A 25,687-nucleotide genomic window follows, 5' to 3' on the forward strand; every position below is an offset into this window, starting at 1 on the left:
GCTTTCGGAACATTCAATCCTTATTTTTAGACAGTATACTGCATATTTTTTTCTTTTTGAAGACCTTTATTATCAATGTTTATCGTATGTATAGACATACTTGCAAATGAAGAATACCAACAACCATAACTTAGTTTGACTCATTGTTTTCAAACTTTTAAAATATTCGTCCTTTCTGTTTTCGTGCCTCTTTGCTCCTATATTTGTTCCAGTTTGATTGCATCTCAAAGATGCTATGATTCCTGATCGGTATAATTCACTATTTTATTACTTCAGCTGTTGTGTATTATTCATTTGTCACTCTTAAATTATTTAAATTTGTGGAACTTTTTGCACGCAATGAAGCCATCTGTGTCGTCCATCTTCTATCTTATGGAACAGTTGTAACATTAAGTTTCAGAACTTTCGCATATTGCATACGTCATTTGATACGGCGGCACGAAGCGAACGGCGAACAAGGTATTGCTTTCTATATTTTTTTTGTAACTAAAGATATCTTATTCTTGTTTCTTCGCAATCTTTAAGGAAATGTGTTATCTTTTAATCCTTACAATTTTTTTATGGCTTTACCACAAAGGAGAGAGATATATATGATTTTTTCTGCCGTAAGAATTTATTACTCGGCCTGGAAATCTAGAGCCAATCAATTGTACTGTATTATCACAATCTCACAGGTAAAGTTATTACGTCCCAGAAAACTTATGTATGTTTGCATTTTTGTTTTACATAAATAGTTTTACACCGGGAATCAAGATTGTTTACAGCTACTTGTTCAAGAGACGGTGATCTGCCCGAAGTTTTTGCTGTCATTTCACCGGTTCATGCACCACTCTTTTATTTTGCGCTTGCTCGAGAATGTGTGTGTTATCTGCACAATAGTTTGGAAAGATTGAAGAATTTGCTCAATGTTGTTTATCGATGCACATTCCCAACTGATGGTTAAATCTAAGACTTTCGCAAAAGATCTAAGACTTTCTTGAATCTAAATTTAGGGAACAATTTGAATTTCCAATGTTTTGAAAGAACTTCGCTCTTACACTGGACTACCACCAATGAGTAAGTAATATCTCATTTCAGGTAGTTCTTTACATGTTTTCGAAGAAGCCAGAGATGGTGCCAAGCGGAATATTGTAATCCGAGGGCAGGATCCTATATTGGGTCAATCAGATTGTTCTGCAATTGTTCAGCGCATGGGGCCAGAAGTTACAGTTGCTATAATTGGAGCTCTATTGGCTGAGCAACGAGTTATCATTGTTGGTGGCTCGGTAGTTTCTCAGTTGCTTATGTATTTAAACGATCCTGAGTTGAAGAATTCGTGAGTGAGACCAGGAATCAGCTAATTAGCGAGTAAAAGTAAGGAAGACACGTTTCCAAGTTAGATTTCTAGAAAATGAAATACTATAAAACAAAATCGGGGAAAAAGAGAATGTAAAAATATTATAAGATTTTTTTCCAGAAATAAGTTGAAGATTACTTATCAAGTATTTATAGGTACAATGTGTTTGCCATGCAGTTCAGTCAGTCGCTTGTTTATTGCATCCATTTTCATGGCCTTATACATTAATCCCAGTTTTACCAGATTCTTTGTTAGAAATAGTAAATTCTCCAACACCGTATCTTATGGGGTTATTAAGGTCAGTTGGTCCTTTTTGCCCTGTCTTTTTCTGCGCTACTTTTGCAATTAATTGAAATTTTAATTTATTAGTGCAATCAGTTTGATCATTTCCGTCGAAGTATCGATGCTAGTCAATCTCAAATAAATTTTAGGACAAACATGTATAAATTGAAGCCTTTGGTTGTAAAGGACAAGAACCGACGTACTGATGATCTCACCCAGGTAAATTTTGCAAATCATTGAAAATTCTTCACTATCGTTTCTGACGATTTCCGCCAAATTATGAATCAGTTATAATTTCGAAAGTATTGGATGCTTTGTTTTGAGGAGGACCTTGTTATAGTCGATCTCGACGGCGGTATATTTGTGCCACAACTTACTGAAATGTATGCCGCAAATGAGAATGCTGATTTTAAAGCAAAAAATGCATTCGCATTATGTGAAAAACTTTTGGTGCCCAGGAAGCTTGCAGTAAGTCTTGCCACCAAACTCAAAGAAGCTATCGCTGTTGGTGAAGGCCCTCGTGCTGATTTTTTGCTTCAAAAAGTAGGTTTTTGTTTTGGAGTGAAAACTTTTAGTGGACTAGGGTGTAAATCCATCTGGTATGAACAGAGAAGTGTGAGGATTCACATCCCAATCTTTCGGCTTCATCTTTTATTCTTTAGATACGAAAAATCAGTCACCGAAGTTTATTTTACACCAAAAAAAATTTCAGGCAATGCTGTCGTGGTTTGCAGCTCTAATTTGGCCTTACAAAAGTTGTGGCTTCTATGCTGCATTTATCGCCGAATCAAATGGTGATTTTGAATCCATTCGAACTAGCAAAGCTCAGCTGGTCGCCTCACATAGTTCTAAATCTGCCCGACGCTTTACGGAATGGTTTGTCGAAACTGGGATTTTTCGTGAATGGATCCGTCGAAAGGTGATTTATTGCAATTTTCTCTTTGAAAATATATTCAACCGTTTTATTTTTCGAAGTACAAATCATGTCATTTATCGCTAAATTTTGATTATATTTGCAGGTGACTAGTGTTTCGGAAATGAACAACACGATTCCGCATAACGTGGAAAATGTGGCAAATCAGAAATTCGACGAATGCGTCATTGCTGTAACTCCTCAAGTATCCCAAATGGGTGTGACTAATATATTCGCAAAAGCACACAACCTTATCTTTCGTTCTCATTTGTTGAAGTTGTGAGCTTAATAAGGCAAAACTCTGTACTGCTGAATAAAATATTTAGGAATGATTTTTATATACTTTGTTATTCTGAATGATTATCTAATCTAACCTAGAATTGTTGTATCCTGCCATACTTGGTCTTACAGGTAAAATCCTCTTTCAAATAATCGCATCGGAAATAACGAAGAATGAGTAAATTTCGATGAAGGCGTTATCATTCCAATTAGGAACCTTCATGAAAACATTTGAAATGCCGTTCAGTATAACTTGGGGAATGATCATGACAGCTTAACTTCGAAAATCCGCCGGGTCAAATGGAGTTATTATCATGTTTCAGCAACATTTCAAATGTCCCAAATCTTGCCAGATCAGTAAAGTCATAGAATTTGCAATGGGAAAATTTAGAATTTGATTCTTTGTTGATTGTTTTGCGTACAACGAATGGAACTGCTTTTCTTAACAGCTATCAGTGGCAGTTATGGCGTCACTTTGAAATATTGTTTTTGTGCGCTGAATCGCATCCATCTAAATCCATGACATCCTGATGGTATATTGTCTCGGCATATTGCCGGGCGGAGATATTTTTGATTTTAACAGAATACCATGTTCCAGTTGTGAACTGCACTCAAATTTCTTGGACTCCTGAATCAACTTTTTAAGATTCTGAAGAGTTCTTACGAAAAACTTCCTTCCTTTCTTTCGTAACATCAAGAATTCGTGCACCCAATTTATTGACTTTTCAAACTTTTATTTTCCATCAAGTATTCATTGTTTTCACTTTCTGATTTACTCTCTCATTCACTCGATTCATTCATTCCTTACAGTTGACGTATCGTCAACGGGGTATTCGTTCTTACTTCATATTATATTCACTTTCATATTATCATTGATTTTGTCAACAGTGAACTTTCCTATGTTCAGTGAAGGAAAGCACTTATCATGTTCATAGAGCAGTAAATTAGCTTGAGTCAATTAATTAATGGCTTATTATAAAGTAAAGGTAATGGCTTATTATAAAGTAAAATTATAAAGTAATTAATGGCTTATTATAAAGTAAAGTAAACCAAATTAATCCACCTTCCTTTTTTCTCTCACGGATGTCTTTCTTGAATGCTTGCATAATTCATTTAGGCTACTACCTCTGATGAGTTTAACGTGTCAGGTTTTATGGGACACAATTCTTATGTACCTTATTCCCGCTGAAACGACGCAGCGACACCGCAAGGCGAAACAGGTCTAAGCAGGCGTCGAAGAAGCTTGCTGAATTTGGAGCTGCGTTGCAACAATTGAAATCAGCATGTTTCATCTAGGCCACCGTACATTTCCTAGTTAACTGTCCGGCCTTTATCAGAAGTGCAAAATTATGCAGGACGGTGTCCGTTGCAGAAAGAGTTCACGGTGGTCGTGCCGAGATTGTGTGTACGTGTATTTATGTGTGTGTGTGTATGTGTGTGCGTATGTGTGTGTGTATGTGTGTGTGCATGTGTGTGTGTGTATGTGTGTGTGTGTGCGTGTGTGTGTGTGTGCATATGCATGCATGTGTATGTGTGTGTGTCTGTTTCTGTGTGTATTTGTGTGCGTTTGTGTATATATGTACATGGGTGTGCATGTTTGTGTGGTATTGTAAAGGTACCATCTGAATATCTTGATTTCGTAAATGTTTGTAGGCAAAGTATATATAGAGCTTTCTTTTACGGATGGTTGATTGTTTCGGCAGTGCCCATATACCGATTAACAATTGGTACTTCACCGTAGAGGTTGACATGCCGAACATGTTACTTGAATAGTCTTTCTGTGCTAGGCTAAATGCTGGTACCAGATCTTGGTTTAAGACTTGGTAGCAGGCTTCTTCCTTATACCTTCTCTCGGGAAATACTGCTTCTTGCTTAGACTTTGCATTTTCTGATTTATGTTTTAGTGTTACAGTTCAGTTTATCTTTGTGTTAAATCGTTTAATGATTTTTTTGTGCTGAAGTCACCTTCTGATAAAGCGTGGTCACTAGTAGTGATTTTTGTTATCCGTCGCAGCCTTAGAAGCTAAATTAGAAGTTAGAATTTCAGTTTTTGACTCCTTCAAATTATTTCTGATTGCAGCATATATATTAATGTTTTGTAACGAATGACAACTTCGGTACTAGACGATGAAAATGTTCATGTCAAAGAACTGAATAGAGTGAGTTTTTTTTCTTTCGTTTATTGTGAGCAGAAATATATGACTTCGTGAAGGACTTTAAGAATTCATTATAGATGAGTTATTGAAAAAGAAAAACTTAATGTTTTTGAAGCTATTCCTAAGCTGTGCAAAACATGGCGACACACACTTGGATGCATCTGGTCTACAGGATTTATGCATTAAACTCAACCTTTCTTCCTTTGCTGATGTCATACTTGAACGGATACTCAGTGGTTGTACAGTTGTCGATTTTACGGTATACTTTATTGTGGAGATTGTAGAGGGTCTTATTCGAATGCGAACATGAATTCTTTTTTTTTTTTTTGGTGAGGCTTTGCTGATTGTCTAAATTGCTAGGTTTCATAATAGAAAACTGAGAATTAGTTTGAGAAAGTGGAAAACTGATGTCTTTGAAAAAATTCATTTGAAGGTTTTCAAAGAACGCTTCATGCAATTACTGCCAGATATTATCAACGTTACCACGGTAGCAGAAAATCTTGAAAGTAATGCGGAAAAAAACTTATTGGAACTTGGAATTGAGCCCCATGGCCTTTTAACTCGGTACGAGGCTCGTATTTTGTGTGAACATACGCCAGAATTGAACAGGTAAATTTTATATAGAAAAAAAATCCCTTTTGCAGTAAGGTATGTAAAAGTGGAACGCTTTCCTGTAAAATGATTCTTATCGTATTTAATGGAATGAAATATTTTTTGAGAAATAACATTTCAGTCTTGGGATAGTCGAGATCGATGAACTTTTTGAACAGGCGGATATTAGTCACGTAGGACGTATTACATTAGCACAATTTCTTGCTCAGTATCATATGCAGAAGCGGTTAAGCGAAGAAGTAAATTTTATTACCGAAACTTTCGTACCATCAGTGAATTTGTTCGAGGCACTGGATCCTTCTAACACTGGGTAATCGTATAGTTTCTTGTATCAGGTCTTTGATCTGTTGTTTGTTAGACCTTTCTTTGTAAATGAAGTCGAAACTCTACTGCGATGCGCAGATAGTGGCAAAGATTTCGTCTTAATTTTTAGAACTGTTCGATGCCAGGAATTGTTGGAACATTGGCGAGCGTGCGGTATCAGTATGGAACAGGGTTTATATGTTTTGAAGGTAAAATGAATAAAATATTATTGAAAGTCATGGATTTTTATGGATGGAAGTGCAAAAAATTCATTACGTGAGTTACTATTCTATTTTATTCAGCTTTCCGGCCAACCACTTGAAGGAACTGTCAATGCTATCTCACTCAGTGGTAGTTTGGAGCGGCAGTTAGGTAATTTAGTGGCCGCACCGACTGCCTCCACAATAATTCGAGTTGCCTTGCTTTCACTTCATGCTTTCATCGATCATATAAGGTATGTTCAAATTATCCTGTGTTATCGGTAAATATCAAATATTTTATGGTATTTTTCCATCTTTTTTTTATTGTCAATTTCAGTCATCATTCCTCAACGTGCATTCCAAAGGCAACTAAAGATAGAACTTATTTCTAAGTGGAAGTTAGAGAACTTATGTTTCAGATGTTCACTAAAGGAAGCTGAATTGCGTGCGGAGCATTTTTACAAACAGTTCCAGCAGGCGAACCAGAGACATGTTCTTCTGATTGAAGAACTAGAACAAAATCAACTTTCCATTGAACAGGCATATGAGCAGCGGTTTAGGTTGGTTTCATCAGAAAAATTTGGTACCTGAAATCATGTTTGTTTTCTACATATACATTCACATTTTATGATATAGTTTTATTTTGGACTTTACCTCCTTTTATAATAGTTTTTGCTATTCTTTTATCACATTTCTCGGAAATTTGATTTGTATCATACATTTTGGAGTTTTTGTCAAACTCTCTACCGGCCTGCTACAAATAATTACCGGTTTTTTAAAAAGATTAATATCATGTTCATTGTAGGAGTTCTGATGAACGCTATCGGACAAAGATAAGTCAAATAGAGGAACGATTTTCTCAAGAAAAAAAGGATTTGTTAACTGAATTGGAAAAGGTTCTGTTGGAAAGTGTTTTATACTGGTTTAAAATTTTGAAATGTTTGAACTACAGTCTCTCGAACAGTGTAGGGTTCACGAAAGAGAAGAGATGATATTATTTTTAGGCAGAAGAAGAGCTTGCTCGATTTCGAAAAAATGAATCATCATATCGTACTCGTTTGCAATTGTTTGAGCGGCAGTGTACACGAATTACAGAAGAAGCGAAGGAATTATCTGAAACGGTGCACCAGTTGGAGCAAATGAACCGACACTTGCGCAGTGAACTAAATAAAGCATTACAACCGCGGCCATTCGAAGAAACGCAACCAACGATGATGCTGAGGCATCACGTTGAATTACTTATCGCTCACAACAAGGTTTTTGATGTTGAATCGAATTTAAAGATTTGAATAGATGAGCATTTCTTCAGAGCATAGGATACATCATAACACACTTCTGAAAAAACGATAGCATGGAACGAATGGGCGGAGTTTTACTGTAAAAACTTGACACTTTTTCTGAAGGAAAAATATTAGTCTTCTATTACTATTACAACTTGATCAAATTCATTCATTTTACAAAACAGCAAAATGAAATTTGTCAGATTTATTCGATAGATACATCTTAAAACATTTATGTATCTTGTTTGGATGTTGCCATCAAACATAATGAAGTGAATGAATTAGTTGTTTCAGCATCAATTATTGCAGAACTCTCTGTAAAATTTTTCAGAGGTTGCGGGAAAAAATAGAGGAATTAACAAGTAATCGGAAAAGACGCAATACTCGTTTCAATATGATTGAGCCACTTTATTTTCACTGGACTAATACGTTTAGATTGGAAATGTTGGCTCTAAAAAGACGCAAGGAAGGTAGACCAGTTGATACACTGTCAGGTATATAACATTTTTTGGCTTTCTTATGATAAAGTGTTACTCAGATTTATTTTGGAAATTGTTAAAATGTTGTTGGAATAAAAAGTATTCCAATCCATGACATCAAGTATTCAGAGATGGAAAGCGAACCGGAGTCCATCTTTATAAGGTCTAGAAGACGTCGTATGTTGAAAGTCAAGGAACGAAAACGTCGACATGACCGAATTGCTAGGATTGTGGAAAATTCGTCTTCAAGTATATTCTTCACATTAAAAACTCATGTTTATTCATGTCGTTATTTCTTTTTTAAAAATGAAAATGTCAGAATCGTCGAAAAATTCGGAATACCTTCATTTCCCGCCAAGTCATTAGTAATTTAGATGAATGGATAGTGAATGCAAAGAAAGACAAAGAAAAGACGTCAGATGTTGAATCAAGTAAAAAGCTTAAGCAAACTCTACTGAAGGATTCACAGGAAAGTGTGATGGAACGAATCAAAGAACAACATCGAGAAGAGATCGTGGCTTTGAAGCATTCGGCTAATAAAACCCTTGCAGATGCTTTGACCAATCAGCAACGACAAATAATGCAAAGGCAATTTTTATAATTGAAGATTATTAGATTTTAATGTCTAAAATTCGGTATACCTTTCAAAAAGTGTTGTTTTCCCAAATTAAAGTTAAAAATATATTTGAAAGCATATTCTTTATAGGACGTGCATAATTTATTCTTTCTCAATGACACAGAGTTTTATGTTGTGTGAATCTGCATAGAACAAGCTGAAATAATGCTCCACAAAATGAAGGAAATTGAGAGATTGAACTTTTTTGACTTCATTAATTGTATACTGTTGTAGTTTCGAGAAGGAACGATTTCAGTTTCAAATACAATTGGTTACCGAAAGAAATATTTTAGAGCGAAAATTCGCAGAGGAAAAAATGAAAATGATCGATCGATTGCAGGCAACTTTCTGTATTCTCTTATCGAATTTTTAAAAAAAACGAACTTATATAAATACCTAGAATCAGGCACAATATTTTATTTTCAGGAAAGTCGTATTTGAGAAATCTCGAGCATGTATCAAAATTTTATGTTACAGGAAGAATATGAATACGAATTGAGCCGCCTAAAAACGGTCATATCTTCATCAACACCTGACGATTCACGATTATTTACCCGTAGGCTTGGGGTAAAGATTTTATTTTTAGGATTTAAAATCTTACTTTGCTCACAATTTCGAAAAATGAAATTACAATTAGTAGTTGAATAGACAAATTTTTGCTCTTGTACTTCTTGTTGATTATGGAGCGAAAAAAAAAAAAAAAGTTAGTTAGGGATAATACATAGTAAGTAGCTACTGACAACAATTCAACATTATTAATTGATATGCTGTTTAGCAGTATAATGACGAAAGCAATGCTCTTGAAAATATGGAAAGCATTCAAACGTATGGTTCAGTGCAATCTTTACCCAACGTTGAACTACCAAGATTCAGTGTCTTGATGGAAGAGTTCCGGTAAAATTTTGCACTAGAAAGAAGGAAATAGGAATTATGAGGGATCATAAAAAAGTAATAATTTTCTATCGTTAACTTTTGCATGTCACATGTAGTAATATATAGCGACTTTCAATTATGACGGCGCAGGCGTAGATGTATCAATATGAGAGTGGGAAAGCTGAAGGAATGTGAAGGTAATACAAGAACAGGATAAACCGTTATCAGTAATACCAGTGTTTGTTGGAACAGTCAATCACAATGTTCGATTTTGCATCCAAAATCTTCTGTTCGCAGTTCAGCAATTTTACAACTAACAAATTTCAGTTCTTTACATCTAGTTTAACCTTAAATTTATTTTGTAGGAAAAGTGTTGATTCATATAATAGGTTTAATCGAAGTAGTGGTATTAATATGTTGAATATGGAGAAGACATCGCCATCATCAAAAGCTTTTTGCAAGGTAAAATTGTTATAGTTTTGTTATATTTTATCCAGTAAATTGAACATAATTTTCATTTCCGGTTAATATTTCACTAAATGGAGAATTCTCCATATGTTGATTTGCAATAATCACTTTGGAATTACATTATTTTTCACTGATTGCATCGTAGAATGTTTGGATGGTACACGGCAAATGCTCTCATTATGAGATTATAAGAACAAAGTTAAAGCAGATCCATGCAGCAATAGCAGGTGATAGTAATATCGTCGAAAGTGGCTTTGAAGATGTTATCTCTAGTGCAGATAGCATAACCGAAGTGAGCATTTTGTCCCTTTTTCCGATGTATTTTCTCTCATTTTGGCTTGTTTCAAATGAACTGTTATTGTATAAAACTAATGATTTAATTGCTAAGTAACATTGTCTCTGCATTTTGATTTAGTGTAGGAATTATAAAAAAGGTACTATTTTCAGTAATAATGTAAAGAGGCATGTTTTGAAATCAGAATGGAGGAAATAAAGGCAAACAAAAAATTTGGAAAGCTGAAGATCATTTATAAAAAGTAAGTACGAAGAATGCTGATATTCTGCAGGAACATGCGCATCTGAAAAACGAGATCAAAAAACTGAGCGGTCGACTTTGTTCTGCTCGTGAGAAAATCATTGAACTGCGTGCTTACTTTGCCAGGTGCTCCTGTGATTGTATGGAAAGCTTTGAAAGTTGGCAAAATGGACAACCAGCTAACGACCACTTGGCTGCTGGAAGTACGTGGATACGTCGAAAGATAGCTCGTGATAGTAGTAACATTTCGAAGATAGAACAGCTTAAAGCGGAGAATGTTTTGCTGAATGCACGATTAGCAGAATCAGCAGAATTGGTGAAAATGTTGGTTCGAGAATACAGTGATCAGTTGAATAAAACGTCACTTTTAGGAAGATTTATCCGGTCTATCTACTCAATTGATGGCGAATAATTATGATTTTGCACATTCCTCCATGTTAAATTCGCACTTCTTTATTTTATGCTTGGTTTGAAAATAAAATTCATAAATTTTCTTCTTTGTGTGAGCAAATGTTATCTTTCTGTGGAAGCCGCTGCTTGAGCTGTGGGTCATCTTCCCATAGAAATTTTTTCTCTGAAATTTTAACAATCTCAGCTACGAGTTATGATTACCATGAATTCTTTAATAGGATAGGATAAGGGTACCATTCTGAGTTTATTGTTAAATGTTAGCAGTACTCGTGGAAGAGTTTTTAATGTTGATTTCAAAACGGACTGGGTGGGCGAGGAGAGGCTGATAACTTATACAATAAATAAGAGAGCATGGGGAATGCTTTGTTTTATTTCAAATGAACTACCGTTATGTATCTAAATGTTTATGTGATGAAATGGTCAATGTAATCAAACATTTTTTCCAAATAAACTATATGTTTACAGTTCTTTTTCCTTTTGTAGGATTTCTTATGATTGTTTAAATAAGAATTTGTAAGATGGATCGCCTTTCAAAGGCCCTTAATGTTTTGCAGACAACTAGGAAGTCAGACTGGGCGACTATATCCAGGTCAGTTCTTATTCCTATAAATACTGTTAGGGTTATGGGAAAGGTTCGTATTCCATGAGTAGTACCACAACAGTAATATTGGAAAACGTAATGGAATAGTTTCCTTGTTGCATGGACATCCAATTACAAATCGTACAGGGTTTTTCTTTGCTTTAAAGACACGTCATACATATCATAGTAAAAGTCATGAATTCAAGCCATCTTTAAATTTTACTATCCTTCGGTGTTGAAGAGCTTAATTCTGCTGTTCTGTTGATAAGATTAGATAATGTTTACAGATGATCAGAAAGGTCATTTTATATCCGGTTAATTCTCATTTTTACAGCAAAAAATCGGAACTTTGCGAAAAAGAGTATGCAGCTTTCTCAGATATCAGAGATGTGCTTGTTCGACTTGAAATTTGGTTAGCTACCTGCTCATCTAAAAATAGTATGAAATAGATATGGTTAAATAGACCTCGAAATAGTTTACGATGCACTGTTTCACAGTGCTGGCTGCAAGACAGTTCAGATCGTGCTGATATTCACCTATGCGGAAGTTGTGATCACACGTACTTCAGACGCATTACATTTTATAATCGAATGGCCATGCAGTTTTAGTGGTTATTATTTTTTTTTACATCCTCTTTATTCAGTAACTTCTCTTTTGTCTTTCAGGAGGAATCCAAAATATAACGACGAGTTCAGTCGTGCAGTGAAAACTTTGTTTGAATACATCAATCATCCGAACAGTGACTTTCGTATGTTAAGTGAACAAACAGTGGATTCGGTGCTTCGGGTAGGTATCATTGAAAGGAAGTCAGTGTTTAAATAAGTTGTTTCTCCTGGTTTGCGATTTTATAGGTTAGCCATAACTACACTTCTAGTTTCCTAAATAACATGTAACTAGGCATTTTTGTCCATTAACTGCAAGCAAAAGTGGATATAATCAATTTTTATGTAATGTAAAGTTTTATGTAATTCCGAAAATTAATTTTGACAACTGGACATCATTTCCAGCATTTGGTTATTGATATGAATACTTCACGGGTTATTGTTGTATTGATGTCAGAAATTAGACGAAATGGACCACCACGGTCACTCGTTTTTGCGCTTTCGCGGTTGCTCGATGCTCTAAAATATGTAAAAACAAATCGTTCACGGTTAGCTAAAGATTATTAATTGGAATTCACTGCCCTTCCAGTTCATTTGAAGTTAAGGGGTGCATGTGGAAGAGAAAAAAAAAAAAATAAACAAGGAATGCCACGTCTCTGAGCCAACAAGAAATATAACATTCTTAAATGGAAAATGGATGATTTTATTTAAATTTTCTTCAGGGCTATAGGAATGCATCTGGTTTCTGCTCTTCCGAAAATCCTAATTCGTTCAGAAGAAGTTGTGCAGAGTGCTTTGGAAAGGTATCTTCCTTCAGTTTTTGCATTCCTCGGTTCGGATTTTGCGACACAACCAAATGATAGTGTATTGGTAAGTATGAAATATTAACCAGTCTGATATAAATATCTGTTTTTGTGAAATTTGCGAAAGTTACTCATCAAATAAGATACTCATGTATCTAAGGAATAACGGAGGAGGGAAGATTTGATTTTTATTTTCAGAAGCTCTATGAAGTAGCGCTTTCGAATTTGGAACTACCAGGTGTAACGAATCGGGCAGCTGCTGTCGTTATAAATCAATTGGCTACTTATGTTGGAGTTGTACGCAGAAAATTTTTTCTACATTTCCTCAGTAAACCCATTTTCTTTTGATTTTCAGCTGCACAATCTCTTTTTTTTTTCAAATCAAATCAAGATTCTGGTTACTTTTCTATTTAGAAGTATTATCTGAAGCAAGTGAACAGCAAAATAGAAATCTGCTGGTTGGAACGCTGAATTCACTGCGTTTACTGTGGCCTGTTTATTTATTGAGGAGCAGTGAATATGAATTGGAGAGTCTGCAAGGTGTAAGTAGAATGATTTTTCAACTTGAATAGAAATACTGAATTAGTGTCAGAAAACTAGAGTTTGGTTTGCTTTTTTCTCTTATTCTGGATTCATAAGACTAAATGTCTGACTAAAATATTTGCCTGGATCTTCTTTCTAGGTAGTTCGTGATGTATTACGGTGTCTTTTTTCACCTCACAATGAAATTGTGGTTGCTTCATTGGAATTTCTCGAAAAAGTGGTTTCATCTCCACTCGCTGCCCTTAACGTAGAGTCATTTTATCCACAACAGTCAAACATTCTAAAATCTGACGTGGAAGAACAGGATATTGCTGTGCCAACAAGTTTGCTTTCTTCCCGTCTGTTTTTATAGTCTGATATTTCAAACGTTGTTTAACTTTTACTCAAGTCCTTTCATCCTGTTTTTTCTTTTTTTTGCTTTTACAGATGCTACCAGTTGTGTGAGCTCGCTGAGAGCTAGTCCACTAGATTTTCTTTTTGATAGCACATCTTCTGAAGCAGTGGATTTAGCTAACAGCTGTGTTCAGCCTTCATTTAGTTTGCCTTCAAATGCTGGTTCTTCGAGCTTAAAGATGGTGAGTTCTAAGAGTGCTTATTATTCTTCTTTTGGAAATTAAAAAAAGCTTTGTAATAAAAGAGATTGTGCTGTAAGATAACTTCTGAAAATTGGGAAATTTTGATAAACTGATTCTTTAAAAATTCGTAGTCGCATTACTTTTTTAGCAGAACGAGTCAAGTTCGGAAGGTGGCATGGATATTATTGATCCCCTAAGACACTTAGAAATATCCGATGATCAAACCAAGTGTTCTAGTTCATCAGAAGGATCGTTACCTGAACTTACATCAGTTTCTATTCCGATACCCAAATATTTGCCTGTAGACATATGTAATTTTTTTATTTCAGTTTACCTCATTATATTTGATAAGCGTTAGTAAGGGTCATAAAACAATCAACAATTTAAAAGCTCTTGACTAGCAATGCCATATAAATATAGGTCTTGGTTAAAAATATTTCAAAAATAAAATGTTCGTTGAAGTTAAAAATCAATGTATTTTTTATAGCATTTGGTTCATTTCTCACATATACTGCCGTACTTCTGGCAAAACGATTTTTATTAAGTGGGCAATGCTTTAAATTGATGCCTGATAGCGAAGTTCGTGTAAGCCACAAAATTTTGGCAATGTCTTGTTTGGGCAATCTTGCTTTGCATCTGCCAAAATTTGCTGACATAACTCTCCAACCAAAAGGTGATTATTTCCATTGTCAAATCAAGGTTTCCAATAAAGTCAGGAATTTATATTTGATGCTTGTAATTACTAATGAATATCATCATTTTGTATTTATTAACAATGCAATTTAGGTGGTTTAGGCGTACAAACATTGAAGGATCTTCAACTTTATCTGAATCACGAAGATGATCAGTTAAAAGCTGTAGCAATCACTGTGTTCGTAAATGCTGAAAAATGCCGATTCAGAGCTTTGGGTGAACAATTCCATGGTTGGTCTTCTAGAAACTTTACATCGTTTTTTAAAAATTCCAGTTTTTCTTCATCTCAGAAAGGGAGGAATTCTTCAGACAAGTTAAAAACTTGCATTCGTAATCTTGTAGAATCTCGTTGCTCATTCGCTTCATTTGTATATGATGCGATCCGTATTCGTCGTGCTCACTGCAGTCGCTCGTTACTGATAGCTTTAAAGTCTGCCAAAAAACTGGTTTATCAAGCTGGGATTGTATACGATGTTGCAAAATTTGCCTGTGAAAATTATCGGGACAACTATTTTTTGCTGCGGGTAAATATTTTAAACTGATACTTCTGGAAGTTAGAAGGAGTTACTTTGCATTTATTACGAATATTATCAGAGCTGTTGTTTGTAATTGTTTTAGATTCCATATTGTGGCCACTGGATAATGTTCAAAAAGAAAAACATTTCATGTAAGGAATCCGTCTTTCAGATTTGTGGCTGGAATGACGGTCATATCGAGAAATATATGTTATTTGGTCCATTTTCAGATAGCTGTAGTGGAATATCTAGCAAGCATCGAGTGGGCATTTGCGATTTCGTTTACTACTCATCTTCCTGACGAGATTTTTCAGATATATATGCATTTGCTTGCTGATGACGACCAACGAGTGAGGAACGCTGCAGCAAAGCATCTTTCATTGTTCGTTCATTAGTACTTCAGACAGTAATCCGTAGCATAGTAAAGTGAATTCCTCGGAAATATGCTGCTAATTTTGAGCAAGTAGTTGTTGAGGGTTAACGTGCTGAACATTTTCCTTGCAGTGTTTCAAATTAAAATTTATATTGTTTTCCAGACTAACTGAGAACGCGAACTACACTTCAGCACCGAATAACATCGCAGTGGAAGAACCCACTGATTACCTTTGTTCCGATTTTCCAAAAAATCCTCTGGTATGACATGCAAAAATAAGATACAAAATCGCCATCGTATTTTTGTAATCAAATACAACAAACTGGTCATTTATCACTTCTTTTCAGACTGTAGGTATGAGTCCATACTACGATTTCCTGCAGCAACCATTCAATTTTTTGACCGCTTACAACCTTTCTTTTGTGCTTAGAAAGATGTTCCAAATTTTAACGACAAGTGCGTGCGAAAAACAACAGGTCATTGTTTGATTGGAAATAATTTGTCTATTTTCTTGCTCTGACTAACTGGTATTTTAACAAGTACATTTAACTACATCTAGTTTTAATGATTTAGTTAGTGGTGAAGTTTATTAAATATGTTTTAATACAACCCGTTTATAACATGAAGATCTGTTTCAAGAACAAAATATAAATTAAGGACTATTTAGGCAGGTATTGCTGCTGGGTTATTTCAACTGTTATGTTGTTTCAAATCTAGACATTATGCGCAAGCATGGGGACTGGAATCGAACGTTGATAGTTCGAAGACTGGTTTAATCATTTCTCTGATTTCTAAATGTGATTATTGCTGTACTGATATTCAAACTTTCATACAGTTATTAAATATTGCAACGTATATGACTGCAGGTAAATTAATGTTGGTACCTTCCGAAATTACTGCCAAAATGATTTGGTAAAATTCTGCTTTTTTCAGAACGACTTCAGTCATTGTCTTGAAAGTTACTTGCCCAAACACTCCTGCTGGGAAATGAATTTCCGAAATTCATGACATGACTATAACATGAGATATTTATGAAGTCCTTACAACACGATCTGTTTTAAGGGTTGTACACAGTAGGCATCATGAAGGCTGCTAATGAAGGTAGTGATGTTATGCCGAAATTCCTGAGATATTCCATTTATGAACAACTTATTCTACTGCAATTGAGGTATGTCAGTTACCTTTCCCGATGTAGAACTTTCCTGTTGAGAAAATTGGATTAGTGGAAATAAATGCAGCGTCGAGAACTTTGGAAGTGATGCTGAGAAATGGATCAATTGTTGTTTAAAAAATTTTTGAAGATCTCGAGGATATCATTCGTTTGTAAACAAACGGGATGATTTTTTCTTTTCTGTAATATCTGGCATTTATATCACTCCTCTTTTTAGTTTTCAGGGTTATTAATTTGTATTATTCTTTGATAATCGAACATCGGCAGCAAACTGTTTGTCCTTTTTCGCGGTCCTCACCATTTTCGCCCGTTCGTAAAGCACTTTCCGTTAGTACCAACAGTGTAGCATCATGGGAGCAACGAATTGCTGCGATTTCAAGATTTGTTGGTATTGGCATCAAAATGTCTAGAAATACAAGCTTCCTGCAATCTCCTAGTCTCATTCATCTCGCTGATTCACTGAAGGGTGGTTATCTCAATTATATGGTGAGGAGCTTTTTCGTCTTTTTTATCTCATCTTATTCATTTAGTTTCTCTTACATGGGTTATGCAATTATATTTCAGAATACTTTGGCGTTTGATGCATCCGAACGTTTTACAGCTCTGTTGATTTCAGCACTGAATTGTTTAGCTTGTACACTAGAGGTGATGCGTCTTCCACTGGTTGCAGATATTCTGGAAGAGGTAATTTACATCAGTGTTTACAAAAGATGTTTTGCTTATCATTGTCATCTGTCTGGTATTGTTGGTGAAAAACATGCAGAACACGTTTGGAAAATAATTGCCTGCATTTTCATTCGCACCAAAACATTAATCAAGAGCAAACGTGTATCCTAATACGATTAGCAATAAAAATTTTCGTGGTTAGAGGCATTTTTTCAAGGTACAAATCTGTCTCAGGCATATTTGGTAATCATTAGAAGCAGTTAATTTGAAATTTTTTCTTCGAAATATTTTTAGATTTTATTGTACTGTCAAACTGTTATCGAAGTCGTGCCAGATGAAAGTATTCGAGTTGCAATGCAGTTATTTAAGATATTATTTGGAAGTAATGTTGCAAATTTATCATTAGATGGATTAAGGAGTTTGAAATTAAATCATATTAGCCAACCCAAAGGTGATTTTCACTATATCTAATTGTGTAAGTGAAGTTTTTTCTAGCGTTTTCATTTTGTGACCTGTGAAATGAAACAGTGTTTATGTAATCCAGTCCTCAGTGAGAGTTTGACTAAATTCTCATAGATTTGGTGCGGTATGAATTCTGAAGTGGGTCAGTTTATACTGAAATGCAGCAACAGTCAATCATGTTCTTTTTCATGGTTTTTGTTTCCAAATCTCATATTCCACTGTGTTAAAGGCCACAAAGGTGCTTCTTTGGAAGACATAATTGTCACTTTTAGTCAGTACTTTTCGGAGGCGTTACGTATTTTTTTATCTTTATTTTTTATCTTTACAGATCTCTTCGAAGTCTGCTTGTTAAGAAATGCAGATTTCTTTACAGAATTTGTTATCAATACAGGTCGAACTGAATATGGCGAAGCTCAGCTTATAAGGTATGTTTCATTTTCATTTCTTCAGGATTTGAAAGGGTAAGATTCGGTTCAAATAAGGTTTAAATAAGTTTATACCAAAATCCAAAAATTTTTCGTAGATCTGCTGGTTGGTTACGCAAGGACCTAATCTCTAAAGATGGAGTCCCCACAAGCATGGAAATAGCTTCGCACGTGACAATGTTTGAACCGTATGTATCATTGACAATTCGCTTATATCAGTCAACGAATTCTGTGGATATTCAATGCTCGGTGATTTCGCCTTTTCATGGACTTGTCAAATCTTTTTTTAATATATTAACTGAAGAAAGAAATGAGGGAATCCATTAAAATAAAAGTTGTATTTCTCAAGGGTAAATAGTGTTTCAGGTATTGGATCTCTTATGTGTACTTGTTCGAGGTGGAATAAACTATTCTTTGCTGGATCCAGAAACTCGTTTGCTCAATTTCGTCATTGAACAAGTTAATGAGATTAGTGCCCGGAACTGGTATCATTTTGAATTTGCTGCTTTTGCCGTTAGAACATAATTATGTCATGGGAAAGCAATTGGTTTTGATTCTTCGGTTTTCGAGGTTTCTGTGGATTCCAGTTTTTATTTAAAAACTGTTTTGAAAGTTCTCCATTTGACTGCTGTTTAGGACAGCTACAGATGCTGAGAAATTGCTAAATTCAGTATTCAATTATTTTTTATCGCTTTATCATACTGAAAGTCGTGGACAAGTAATCATGGGATTGGACAGAATTCGCTCTTTTGTGGAACTCTTAATCAAAGCTTGTAATACACGACCATATCTGACTTTATGTGGTTTGTGTTACCTCTTTGCGAATCCCAAGCTTTTTAAATTAACGAGGAACTGGACTGATTGTTTTTTAATTCTTTTTTTGATATCAATCCAAATTGAAATTTACTTGCTACGTATTATGTATCCATTAACCAATTATGGAGACCACATCATTTATGTGGCAAACTATAAATTCTTTCCAGCTTTAAATTGTCTTCAAATAGTGTTGGTTGATTGCATAAGCATGCGCCTTTCTTTCGATGTCACACTTCTGAAGATATTAGAAACGACTGACCAATTAGCAGCAGTGTGTCCCACAAGAGTTCTTCAGCTCTGGGTTCTTGCTGCTCTCGGTTTTCATATTAACGGAGAAGCACAGAGGTAATGTTTTCCTTCCAACCTCTTTATATGTTTATTAATCCCTTATTTGATAATCGCATATTAATCATGAAGATGGCGATAAAAAGCCTAAATTTTCCAAATGAAAACTGTAAGCCATTTCAAGATTATTGCACTATTTCTTTACAGTTGGACAAAAACATTGTTATCCCTGTTTGAAAACTTGCAACAATTATATGCAGGAAATTGGGAATTCACTACAGCCTTCAATGCAATCATTTTGTTGCGGTCATGTTATGCCGCCATTACTCGACCAATGGACTCTCTTTTCAAAAAAATGATCAACATTTTAGAAGATGTTCGTGTATATTCACATCTGATAAAATTTCCGTTTTCCGTTGCGCTAAAATTGTTGGTGGTCGACATAATTGTTGAAGTTGCAGGATTTGCACTGTTTTTCTCGACTGGTGGTCGTCCTACCATATTTGTTCATATTCCTGTGTGTTTTGAAGGAAGGTTCAACTTTTACAAGAATCGAACAAATATGTGACCGTGCTGTTGAAAAGATTGGGTGGTTTGTCTCCTTACGTTTTTGATGTAACTAGTGTGGCATATGTTGTAGTTGTTTTCCTTTTTTAAAAAATTTATTAGAACTATTTAGTTTGCAGTTAACTGCATATTAGTTACAGAACACATTATAACTTCATCTTATAGTTTGCTAATGACCTTACTTGGTCAGTGTCTGAAAGCTTTACGACGACTAACTTCTCTGGATAGTATCAATGAGGAAAACAGTGAAAATTTGGTGATTTGGTATCTTTTAATTTTATCGCACGCCGTTCATTCAGGTGAGTTTTCAATTCATATATTCAACTTTGAATAGCTATTCAGTGATTAATGTTTCTCCAGCAGAAATTTCCATGTAGTGAATTCTATTAAAATTAATTCAGTTTATTTCGGAATTGATTCTTTTTATCATTTTTAAGGTGATATGAAATCCATTACAAATACTTTTGATGCATATTTCTCAATGGATTTTGCTGATCTTCAAAGCTTATCGACGTTTTATCCACGTATTTACGCTCAACTATTTGCATTTGTTAACGCTGCTGGTTTCCATAGGCATAAGCATTTGTTTCATTCCTCCTCAAAGTAAGTTATTACTTCAATTGTTAATTCTTGTTTTTTTTATATTTTTTTACTACAAACCGTTCAGACTTTATTCAATACAATTTGTAGACAGTTAGGCGATTTGTGTATGATAACGCAATGCCGAACAGCGAGCCCAGATGAAGCTGGCGATATCGTTCGTTTATTCGATTGTTGCTCTCCAGATATTTTGTTAACTGTCGTAGTACGTAGGTGGCTTGCATGTCATATAAGGTAAAGCTTGAAAAAATCAGTTGTTGCTTTTTCAAAAAAATTTTATCACAAATTGAAGTTGGATTTATGAATAAACTGCTGAAACATGTCTAATATAGTGTGTGGCTTGAAAGAGCTAGAGACATAACTTGAAGAGTAAAAACACATGATGGTTTTGTAGTGATTTGGACATTGATATGCAGAAGACTTTACTAGAAAGTGCTATCAACCTCAGCAAAAATTGTTGCTCTGTAAGTCTTTATAATTTCTCATTATATTAACTGCAATGATTTAGTTAAAGTTGGTTAGACAATTTATTATAGTATGCTGTTGATTTGGATGTTATTGAACTTATCGCATCCAATGATATTCCGGAAACATCTATTATCATCGAATTTTTGCAAAATAAACGTGGTAAATCTAGAATACTGGACTATTTAATGGCTCTTGTTCGTGATCATCAGGTAATTTTTGCAAGATATGAAAGAAACACCATCAAGATTATCTTATTCAGTGTTATCTAATCACGAAACTGCACTACAGACATGACTGTACATCTGCCTGATAACTGAAGCTTAGCATGCTAACTTCAAATCTCCTCCACTAATCTTTCGACCTGATCTATCAGTCGCTTGAGCCACTTGGTTTTTATCGACTACCGAGTTTTCTTGCAATGAACTATCTAGTTAGAAATCCTGCTGCCGTTACCTTTAGTATAACCTAGAGCGAATTTTATTCCTGAAGTATTTCAGTCCTTATACTTTCTCATGCAGAAGTCATCTGAAATCATTAATTTCAAACTCGCCGTCATTAATTTCAGAGTGAAAATGTTGCACTCAAAACTTCACTGACAAACTTCATAACATCGGAACAATTTTCTGCTGATTTCTTATTTAAATGGTATTGCTGATCTCATTTGAAATTCATAAATGCTGTGTTACAAAGGCTTCTTCAAGCGTTAGGATAAATGGTCCGAAGGAACTCAGTGATTATAATTGCAACATGCTGATTCATTTCTCTCAAATTGCTATTAGTTTTCCATTTCCACCGCTTATTTCAGCGTCGAAAAAACATCAAAATTAGGTGGCAAGAAACACAATCTTGGAATTGATGATCCATCGCAGTTCACTCCAGAACTTTTTGCTGATATACTTCAACAAATTATTGGAAAAAAAAGTCAAGTTTTGAGTTGTTCAGCATCAATTTACCGAGATAATAGAAATGTACACGTGTTGATTTTAGATTTTGACATCCAGGCGGAATTTATTTGTGTCATGTTGTGTAACGTTGAAGGAAGGTATGCGGAAATGATACTACGAAATGCGGTACCACCTTTATATGAGATTGCTTTTAAACGTTTTTTTTTCTTTCAATTGTTGTCTATCTAATTGTTGTCCATCTAAACTTGGATAAGTGCATCTACAACCACTACGGATGGAATTTGCCACACATTCTTGCAATATTTATGAGAATTTTGATCGCAGATCTATTATTTAAAATATTATACATGTAATTTGTTCCCATGTAATATCACTTATTATTAATCCGCATGTTATAGTACGAATGTAAGAGATACGACGTACTGTCCAGTTTTATTGACATGTTGGATCAATTTAAAATTGCTAAAGAATGTTCTGGTATGATTACAATTACTTCTGAAATTTCTGTTCAGCCTATAGTGTCTTTAGTTTCGGAAATTGTTGAAATACAATACGTACTTTTTTCACATGATAAGTACTATTGGAAATTTTTTTGGCCATCAATTCGCATCATAGACTTCTTTTAGGTGGCATTTTAACGCTCTTTATTATATTTTATGTATTTAGGTGAATTGTACGATGAACTTTCCACATCTCCTCTGCTGAAAATCGACACATTATTGGCTTCATTTGTTTCACTTGCATTCGATCCGTCCGTCAATTCTTCTTTGCAACTTTTTGTTCAAAGTAGAATTGCAAATGTCTGTGTTCACTCATTTGATTCTTTTCTCTATTGTTCAACTGTTTGGTTTTTATCTGTAAGAAATGAATAAATTCTTACTAATTTACTTTTTACAGAAACCTGAAAGTATTGCCTACAAAAAAGCATCTGATTGGGTTACCGAAGATTCATTATTCGATCATTGGATACAACGCTATGTCGATTCTCTTGCCGTACAGGTGATTTACCACATTTCTTATTGTCAAACATCAGTTATTTGATGATTATTTGTGTAAAATCACTGGATTCTTTGGTTGGCTTTCGCTGTCAGAAATTCTGGATATTTAGAGTGAATCACAAACATCAGAAGTGGCTTGTGCAGTCGCTTTTGGAATTACTAGGCCTTCTTTTCGTGAAACTATTGACCAAGCTCAAAATTCGAAGAAAGTTGTAGAGCAGCAGCTGTCTTTGGCTGTTAGTGTCGCTCGGTTAGATTTGAAATTGTTTTTTTTTCTCCGTTTGTTCCTTTTCTTATGCTTTAAAAAGACTATATAGTAGTGGTTAAGGAACTGCATTTTTAGATTGGTTCAGTACGTTTTTGAGCAGTGTAGCATGCTGCCTTACCAGGGATTGCAAAAGCTGGGTGATCCTTTTTGGAGTATGAAAATAATCGATCGGACTGGCAAGAAAGATTTCGATATAGGTAAAGTTTTCGAGTAGGAATGAGCTGCATTGTTCTCTCAATAGGAAATTGGCTTGTATATAGCAGTACTTGTTATTTGTGTTGGAGCAATTGTTGATCTAATTTCTTTCTTCCGAAGCCAAACTGAAATTAGTTAAATTACATGTTAGAACGTTTCTTAGTGTTGCAGGTTTTTTTTCTGATGCTATACGAACTGCTTTTGATGTAACGCAAAAGATACAAGAAATTTTTCGCAAGAAACATCGTAAAACTCGCTTGTACTCTCACTTAGAAAGGCTAGCGAAGGGTCAGTATGTGATTTAATTCTTTCGATATTTCGGAACCACCACTCCATCCCTAGAATCCATGCTACTACAGAATGATTAATTTCATAGCTTGACATCTTGTGTTTCATTCACACTTTTGTATGCTCTTTTTCACTTCTCTATGTTAGGAGTGAAAAAGCTGAACCTATGCTAGTAACAGGAGTCATGGTAGAACACCTTTTTAAACACCTTGTTATGGATTCGTCTTTTTGTTGATTTCAAGTGGCAAAGTTTTTCAGCTGTGTCAAGATTACCGTTTTTGAGTGATATTTCATGTATACCACGGTCTGCAATTTTGTAAGCATTTCATGTTCCTTTTTTATTTCCATCGATTTCATATCTTCGCTTTTCCTTGTTTAGTAAATAGTAAAGATAATTTGATAGTAAGGATATTTTGAGATGTGGTTGGAAACCAGAACCAGAAATTCACCGTTCGTCGATTTCAATACCGACCGTGAATATCCACTACCTTGGGAATGTAGATATTTTGCAAGATTTTGTATGGCGGGTTTTATGGGCTGGATGGAATCGCCGCTCAAATTTTGATAATTTTTCGATGTCTTTGTTCGGTGTAATTTCGTCAACTCCGTCTGGCTCTGAACTTGCAAATGCTAATGTGGTACTTTGTTGTTAATGCTGTTAAAAAATTATGGCTATAAATAGTTACAAAATTTTCCAATCATTTTTTTGTATTTTCTCTGGTCTTGTGGTTTACTACTTATTGTATGAATCAATGCATTTATTTGAAAAACTTGTTAAGGGAGTTACTTTAAATATAATGTTTTCCAGAATATGACGGAGCAGCTTATGGCTAGTACTATTGCTGTTGAAGGCATAACGAACCTATTGCTGGAAACGTTGTTGTATCCGGAAAGAGGTGATCCGGTTACGGGAAAGTTCATTGTGAAACCGCGTGATGTATCACCAGATTTTCTTTCATCGTCGTGAGCTGTTTGTGGATAGTTTTAATAATTAGATGCTTCATCATTAAGAATTTTTTGTCCCACTTCATTCACTGAAGATTAAATTACTGTTGAAGATATGGGCAGCGTTTAACAATGCTTCAAGCAAAACTGTTGGGTGCTTCCGCAGTAGATTCCATTCGTAAAAAGAACTTAGAAATTATAAACGATCGAGGGAAAAGGTATCGACCGGGACAATTTTCGGTACTTACATTTTGGAATATGGCTGGTGTTCTGGATCAAGAACGCAATTTGTACAAAGACATCATGCAGATCAATAGTCAATCGAAAGAGGTGCGCTTTCGTGTTAATTTTGTGTATATTTTGATGGCATCAGAAAATTTCTTCTGAAAAGTCAGATGTTACGACTCCTGCAAAGAATTGATGCTTTCATCAATTTTTTATTTACCCGAGATACTTGAAAGATAAACTGCTGTTTCAACTAATGTGATGATGCTTTTTTTTATTAACTTAATTCTAAGATGGGGAAGATTAGGAAACATTGCAGCGGTTGCCTTCGTCAGATAGCAGCTACTTACTGAACAGTGGCCATGACACTACATATGAATCATGTTTGCGAATGCTTTTCGATACTTATTCACACTGGTTTCGTGCTGGTGTAGATGCTGTTCCATTGCCTCTTCTCTCAGCAACTGTTAAGTCGGTATAGCTTTAAAATTTTCTGGTAATAGCGTTATAAAATATCTTGATGTCTTGAAGCTAAAAAGAGCATAAAAATTGCATGTTACATATTGTATGAATGCACTCAACTTACCAGGGCATGAAAGTTATGTACTGACAGAGTTTTTTTTAAATCGTTTTTATAGATGTCTCTGTTATCTGATTTGTTTACGGAAATGGATCAGTACCGTTTTGTGTTTGGGCATATGAAAACATTATTTTCTATTCGTTCGTATCTTGATAATGTGGACATTGGCAATATCATTTATTCACTGCTGAAATGTATTTCAATCCTTGGCATTGTAAGTTTTTCCCATCACTACTACATTTTTGACACGATTTGTGATTACTTTAATGCTTTTCCGACAGTATACGCAATTAGTTCTTTTTGTTTCCAAAATGTTTTGGTGGTAAACATCACTCTCTAGTCGGCATCAATGCAGTAAAATGCATGATTGTATAAAATAAACATCGTCGTATAATA

At 34.9% G+C, this 25,687-nt stretch overlaps 4 protein-coding genes across 4 annotated transcripts in view; 3 read left to right on the top strand and 1 right to left on the bottom strand.

The window, feature by feature from the left end:
- The first annotated feature begins 219 nt into the window (after positions 1-219).
- On the top strand, positions 220-2,860 carry LOAG_04053 (p70). The gene is made up of 8 exons (XM_003139590.2): positions 220-459; positions 765-938; positions 1,078-1,265; positions 1,492-1,634; positions 1,768-1,837; positions 1,943-2,161; positions 2,331-2,537; positions 2,638-2,860. Exons 3-8 carry the CDS (start codon positions 1,191-1,193, stop codon positions 2,812-2,814), a joined length of 891 nt encoding a protein of 296 aa, XP_003139638.2. The 5' UTR covers positions 220-459; positions 765-938; positions 1,078-1,190; the 3' UTR covers positions 2,815-2,860.
- Positions 2,861-4,101: 1,241 nt separating this feature from the next.
- On the bottom strand, positions 4,102-4,549 carry LOAG_04054 (hypothetical protein; the record flags this gene model as incomplete). Its single annotated transcript, XM_003139591.1, has 1 exon — positions 4,102-4,549. A coding segment is annotated over one exon (324 nt), but the record flags the coding sequence as incomplete, so codon positions are not given.
- A 335-nt stretch (positions 4,550-4,884) lies between these two features.
- LOAG_18000 (hypothetical protein) lies at positions 4,885-10,800 on the top strand. Its single transcript, XM_020450670.1, has 18 exons — positions 4,885-4,969; positions 5,082-5,225; positions 5,400-5,575; positions 5,700-5,888; positions 6,012-6,090; positions 6,184-6,335; positions 6,501-6,641; positions 6,887-6,977; positions 7,086-7,337; positions 7,693-7,855; positions 7,970-8,089; positions 8,215-8,428; positions 8,691-8,796; positions 8,934-9,023; positions 9,232-9,350; positions 9,695-9,791; positions 9,943-10,089; positions 10,245-10,800. The coding sequence occupies exons 1-18, from the start codon at positions 4,916-4,918 to the stop codon at positions 10,245-10,247; spliced, it is 2,337 nt and encodes a 778-aa protein (XP_020305621.1). The 5' UTR covers positions 4,885-4,915; the 3' UTR covers positions 10,248-10,800.
- Positions 10,801-11,260: 460 nt separating this feature from the next.
- The window catches only part of LOAG_18001 (hypothetical protein), a gene marked incomplete at its 5' end in the record, with an annotated part of 18,041 nt that continues 3,614 nt past the window's right edge, over positions 11,261-25,687 (top strand). The window contains 47 exons of the mRNA XM_020450671.1: positions 11,261-11,332; positions 11,658-11,735; positions 11,989-12,109; positions 12,331-12,473; positions 12,648-12,795; positions 12,927-13,056; positions 13,143-13,270; positions 13,411-13,594; positions 13,698-13,846; positions 13,995-14,157; positions 14,334-14,519; positions 14,633-14,770; positions 14,882-15,063; positions 15,285-15,436; positions 15,591-15,687; positions 15,775-15,903; positions 16,095-16,293; positions 16,490-16,595; positions 16,823-17,084; positions 17,163-17,282; positions 17,559-17,715; positions 18,055-18,151; positions 18,250-18,400; positions 18,518-18,636; positions 18,788-18,954; positions 19,135-19,312; positions 19,460-19,628; positions 19,714-19,844; positions 19,985-20,118; positions 20,257-20,422; positions 20,510-20,653; positions 20,814-20,883; positions 20,956-21,096; positions 21,453-21,532; positions 21,693-21,957; positions 22,191-22,269; positions 22,459-22,592; positions 22,690-22,791; positions 22,901-23,040; positions 23,134-23,255; positions 23,425-23,541; positions 23,800-23,857; positions 23,960-24,179; positions 24,350-24,504; positions 24,600-24,816; positions 25,031-25,186; positions 25,350-25,505. Coding sequence (XP_020305622.1) covers positions 11,261-11,332; positions 11,658-11,735; positions 11,989-12,109; positions 12,331-12,473; positions 12,648-12,795; positions 12,927-13,056; positions 13,143-13,270; positions 13,411-13,594; positions 13,698-13,846; positions 13,995-14,157; positions 14,334-14,519; positions 14,633-14,770; positions 14,882-15,063; positions 15,285-15,436; positions 15,591-15,687; positions 15,775-15,903; positions 16,095-16,293; positions 16,490-16,595; positions 16,823-17,084; positions 17,163-17,282; positions 17,559-17,715; positions 18,055-18,151; positions 18,250-18,400; positions 18,518-18,636; positions 18,788-18,954; positions 19,135-19,312; positions 19,460-19,628; positions 19,714-19,844; positions 19,985-20,118; positions 20,257-20,422; positions 20,510-20,653; positions 20,814-20,883; positions 20,956-21,096; positions 21,453-21,532; positions 21,693-21,957; positions 22,191-22,269; positions 22,459-22,592; positions 22,690-22,791; positions 22,901-23,040; positions 23,134-23,255; positions 23,425-23,541; positions 23,800-23,857; positions 23,960-24,179; positions 24,350-24,504; positions 24,600-24,816; positions 25,031-25,186; positions 25,350-25,505 — 6,712 coding nt within the window. The remainder of the gene's footprint in view (positions 11,333-11,657; positions 11,736-11,988; positions 12,110-12,330; positions 12,474-12,647; positions 12,796-12,926; positions 13,057-13,142; positions 13,271-13,410; positions 13,595-13,697; positions 13,847-13,994; positions 14,158-14,333; positions 14,520-14,632; positions 14,771-14,881; positions 15,064-15,284; positions 15,437-15,590; positions 15,688-15,774; positions 15,904-16,094; positions 16,294-16,489; positions 16,596-16,822; positions 17,085-17,162; positions 17,283-17,558; positions 17,716-18,054; positions 18,152-18,249; positions 18,401-18,517; positions 18,637-18,787; positions 18,955-19,134; positions 19,313-19,459; positions 19,629-19,713; positions 19,845-19,984; positions 20,119-20,256; positions 20,423-20,509; positions 20,654-20,813; positions 20,884-20,955; positions 21,097-21,452; positions 21,533-21,692; positions 21,958-22,190; positions 22,270-22,458; positions 22,593-22,689; positions 22,792-22,900; positions 23,041-23,133; positions 23,256-23,424; positions 23,542-23,799; positions 23,858-23,959; positions 24,180-24,349; positions 24,505-24,599; positions 24,817-25,030; positions 25,187-25,349; positions 25,506-25,687) is intronic.

Source organism: Loa loa, assembly GCF_000183805.2.
Source record: "Loa loa unplaced genomic scaffold supercont3.171, whole genome shotgun sequence".
NCBI lineage: Eukaryota > Metazoa > Nematoda > Chromadorea > Rhabditida > Onchocercidae > Loa > Loa loa.

Bases quoted from the DNA above. Each gene is read 5' to 3' on its own strand.
- LOAG_18000 (XM_020450670.1), top strand. From the start codon at position 4,916: ATGACAACTTCGGTACTAGACGATGAAAATGTTCATGTCAAAGAACTG. The intron at 4,970-5,081 runs GTGAGTTTTTTT...ATGTTTTTGAAG, and splicing joins ATGTCAAAGAACTGAATAGA to CTATTCCTAAGCTGTGCAAA. The intron at 5,576-5,699 runs GTAAATTTTATA...ATAACATTTCAG, and splicing joins CATACGCCAGAATTGAACAG to TCTTGGGATAGTCGAGATCG.
- LOAG_04053 (XM_003139590.2), top strand. From the start codon at position 1,191: ATGGGGCCAGAAGTTACAGTTGCTATAATTGGAGCTCTATTGGCTGAG. The intron at 1,838-1,942 runs GTAAATTTTGCA...CTTTGTTTTGAG, and splicing joins GTACTGATGATCTCACCCAG to GAGGACCTTGTTATAGTCGA. The intron at 2,162-2,330 runs GTAGGTTTTTGT...AAAAAATTTCAG, and splicing joins CTGATTTTTTGCTTCAAAAA to GCAATGCTGTCGTGGTTTGC.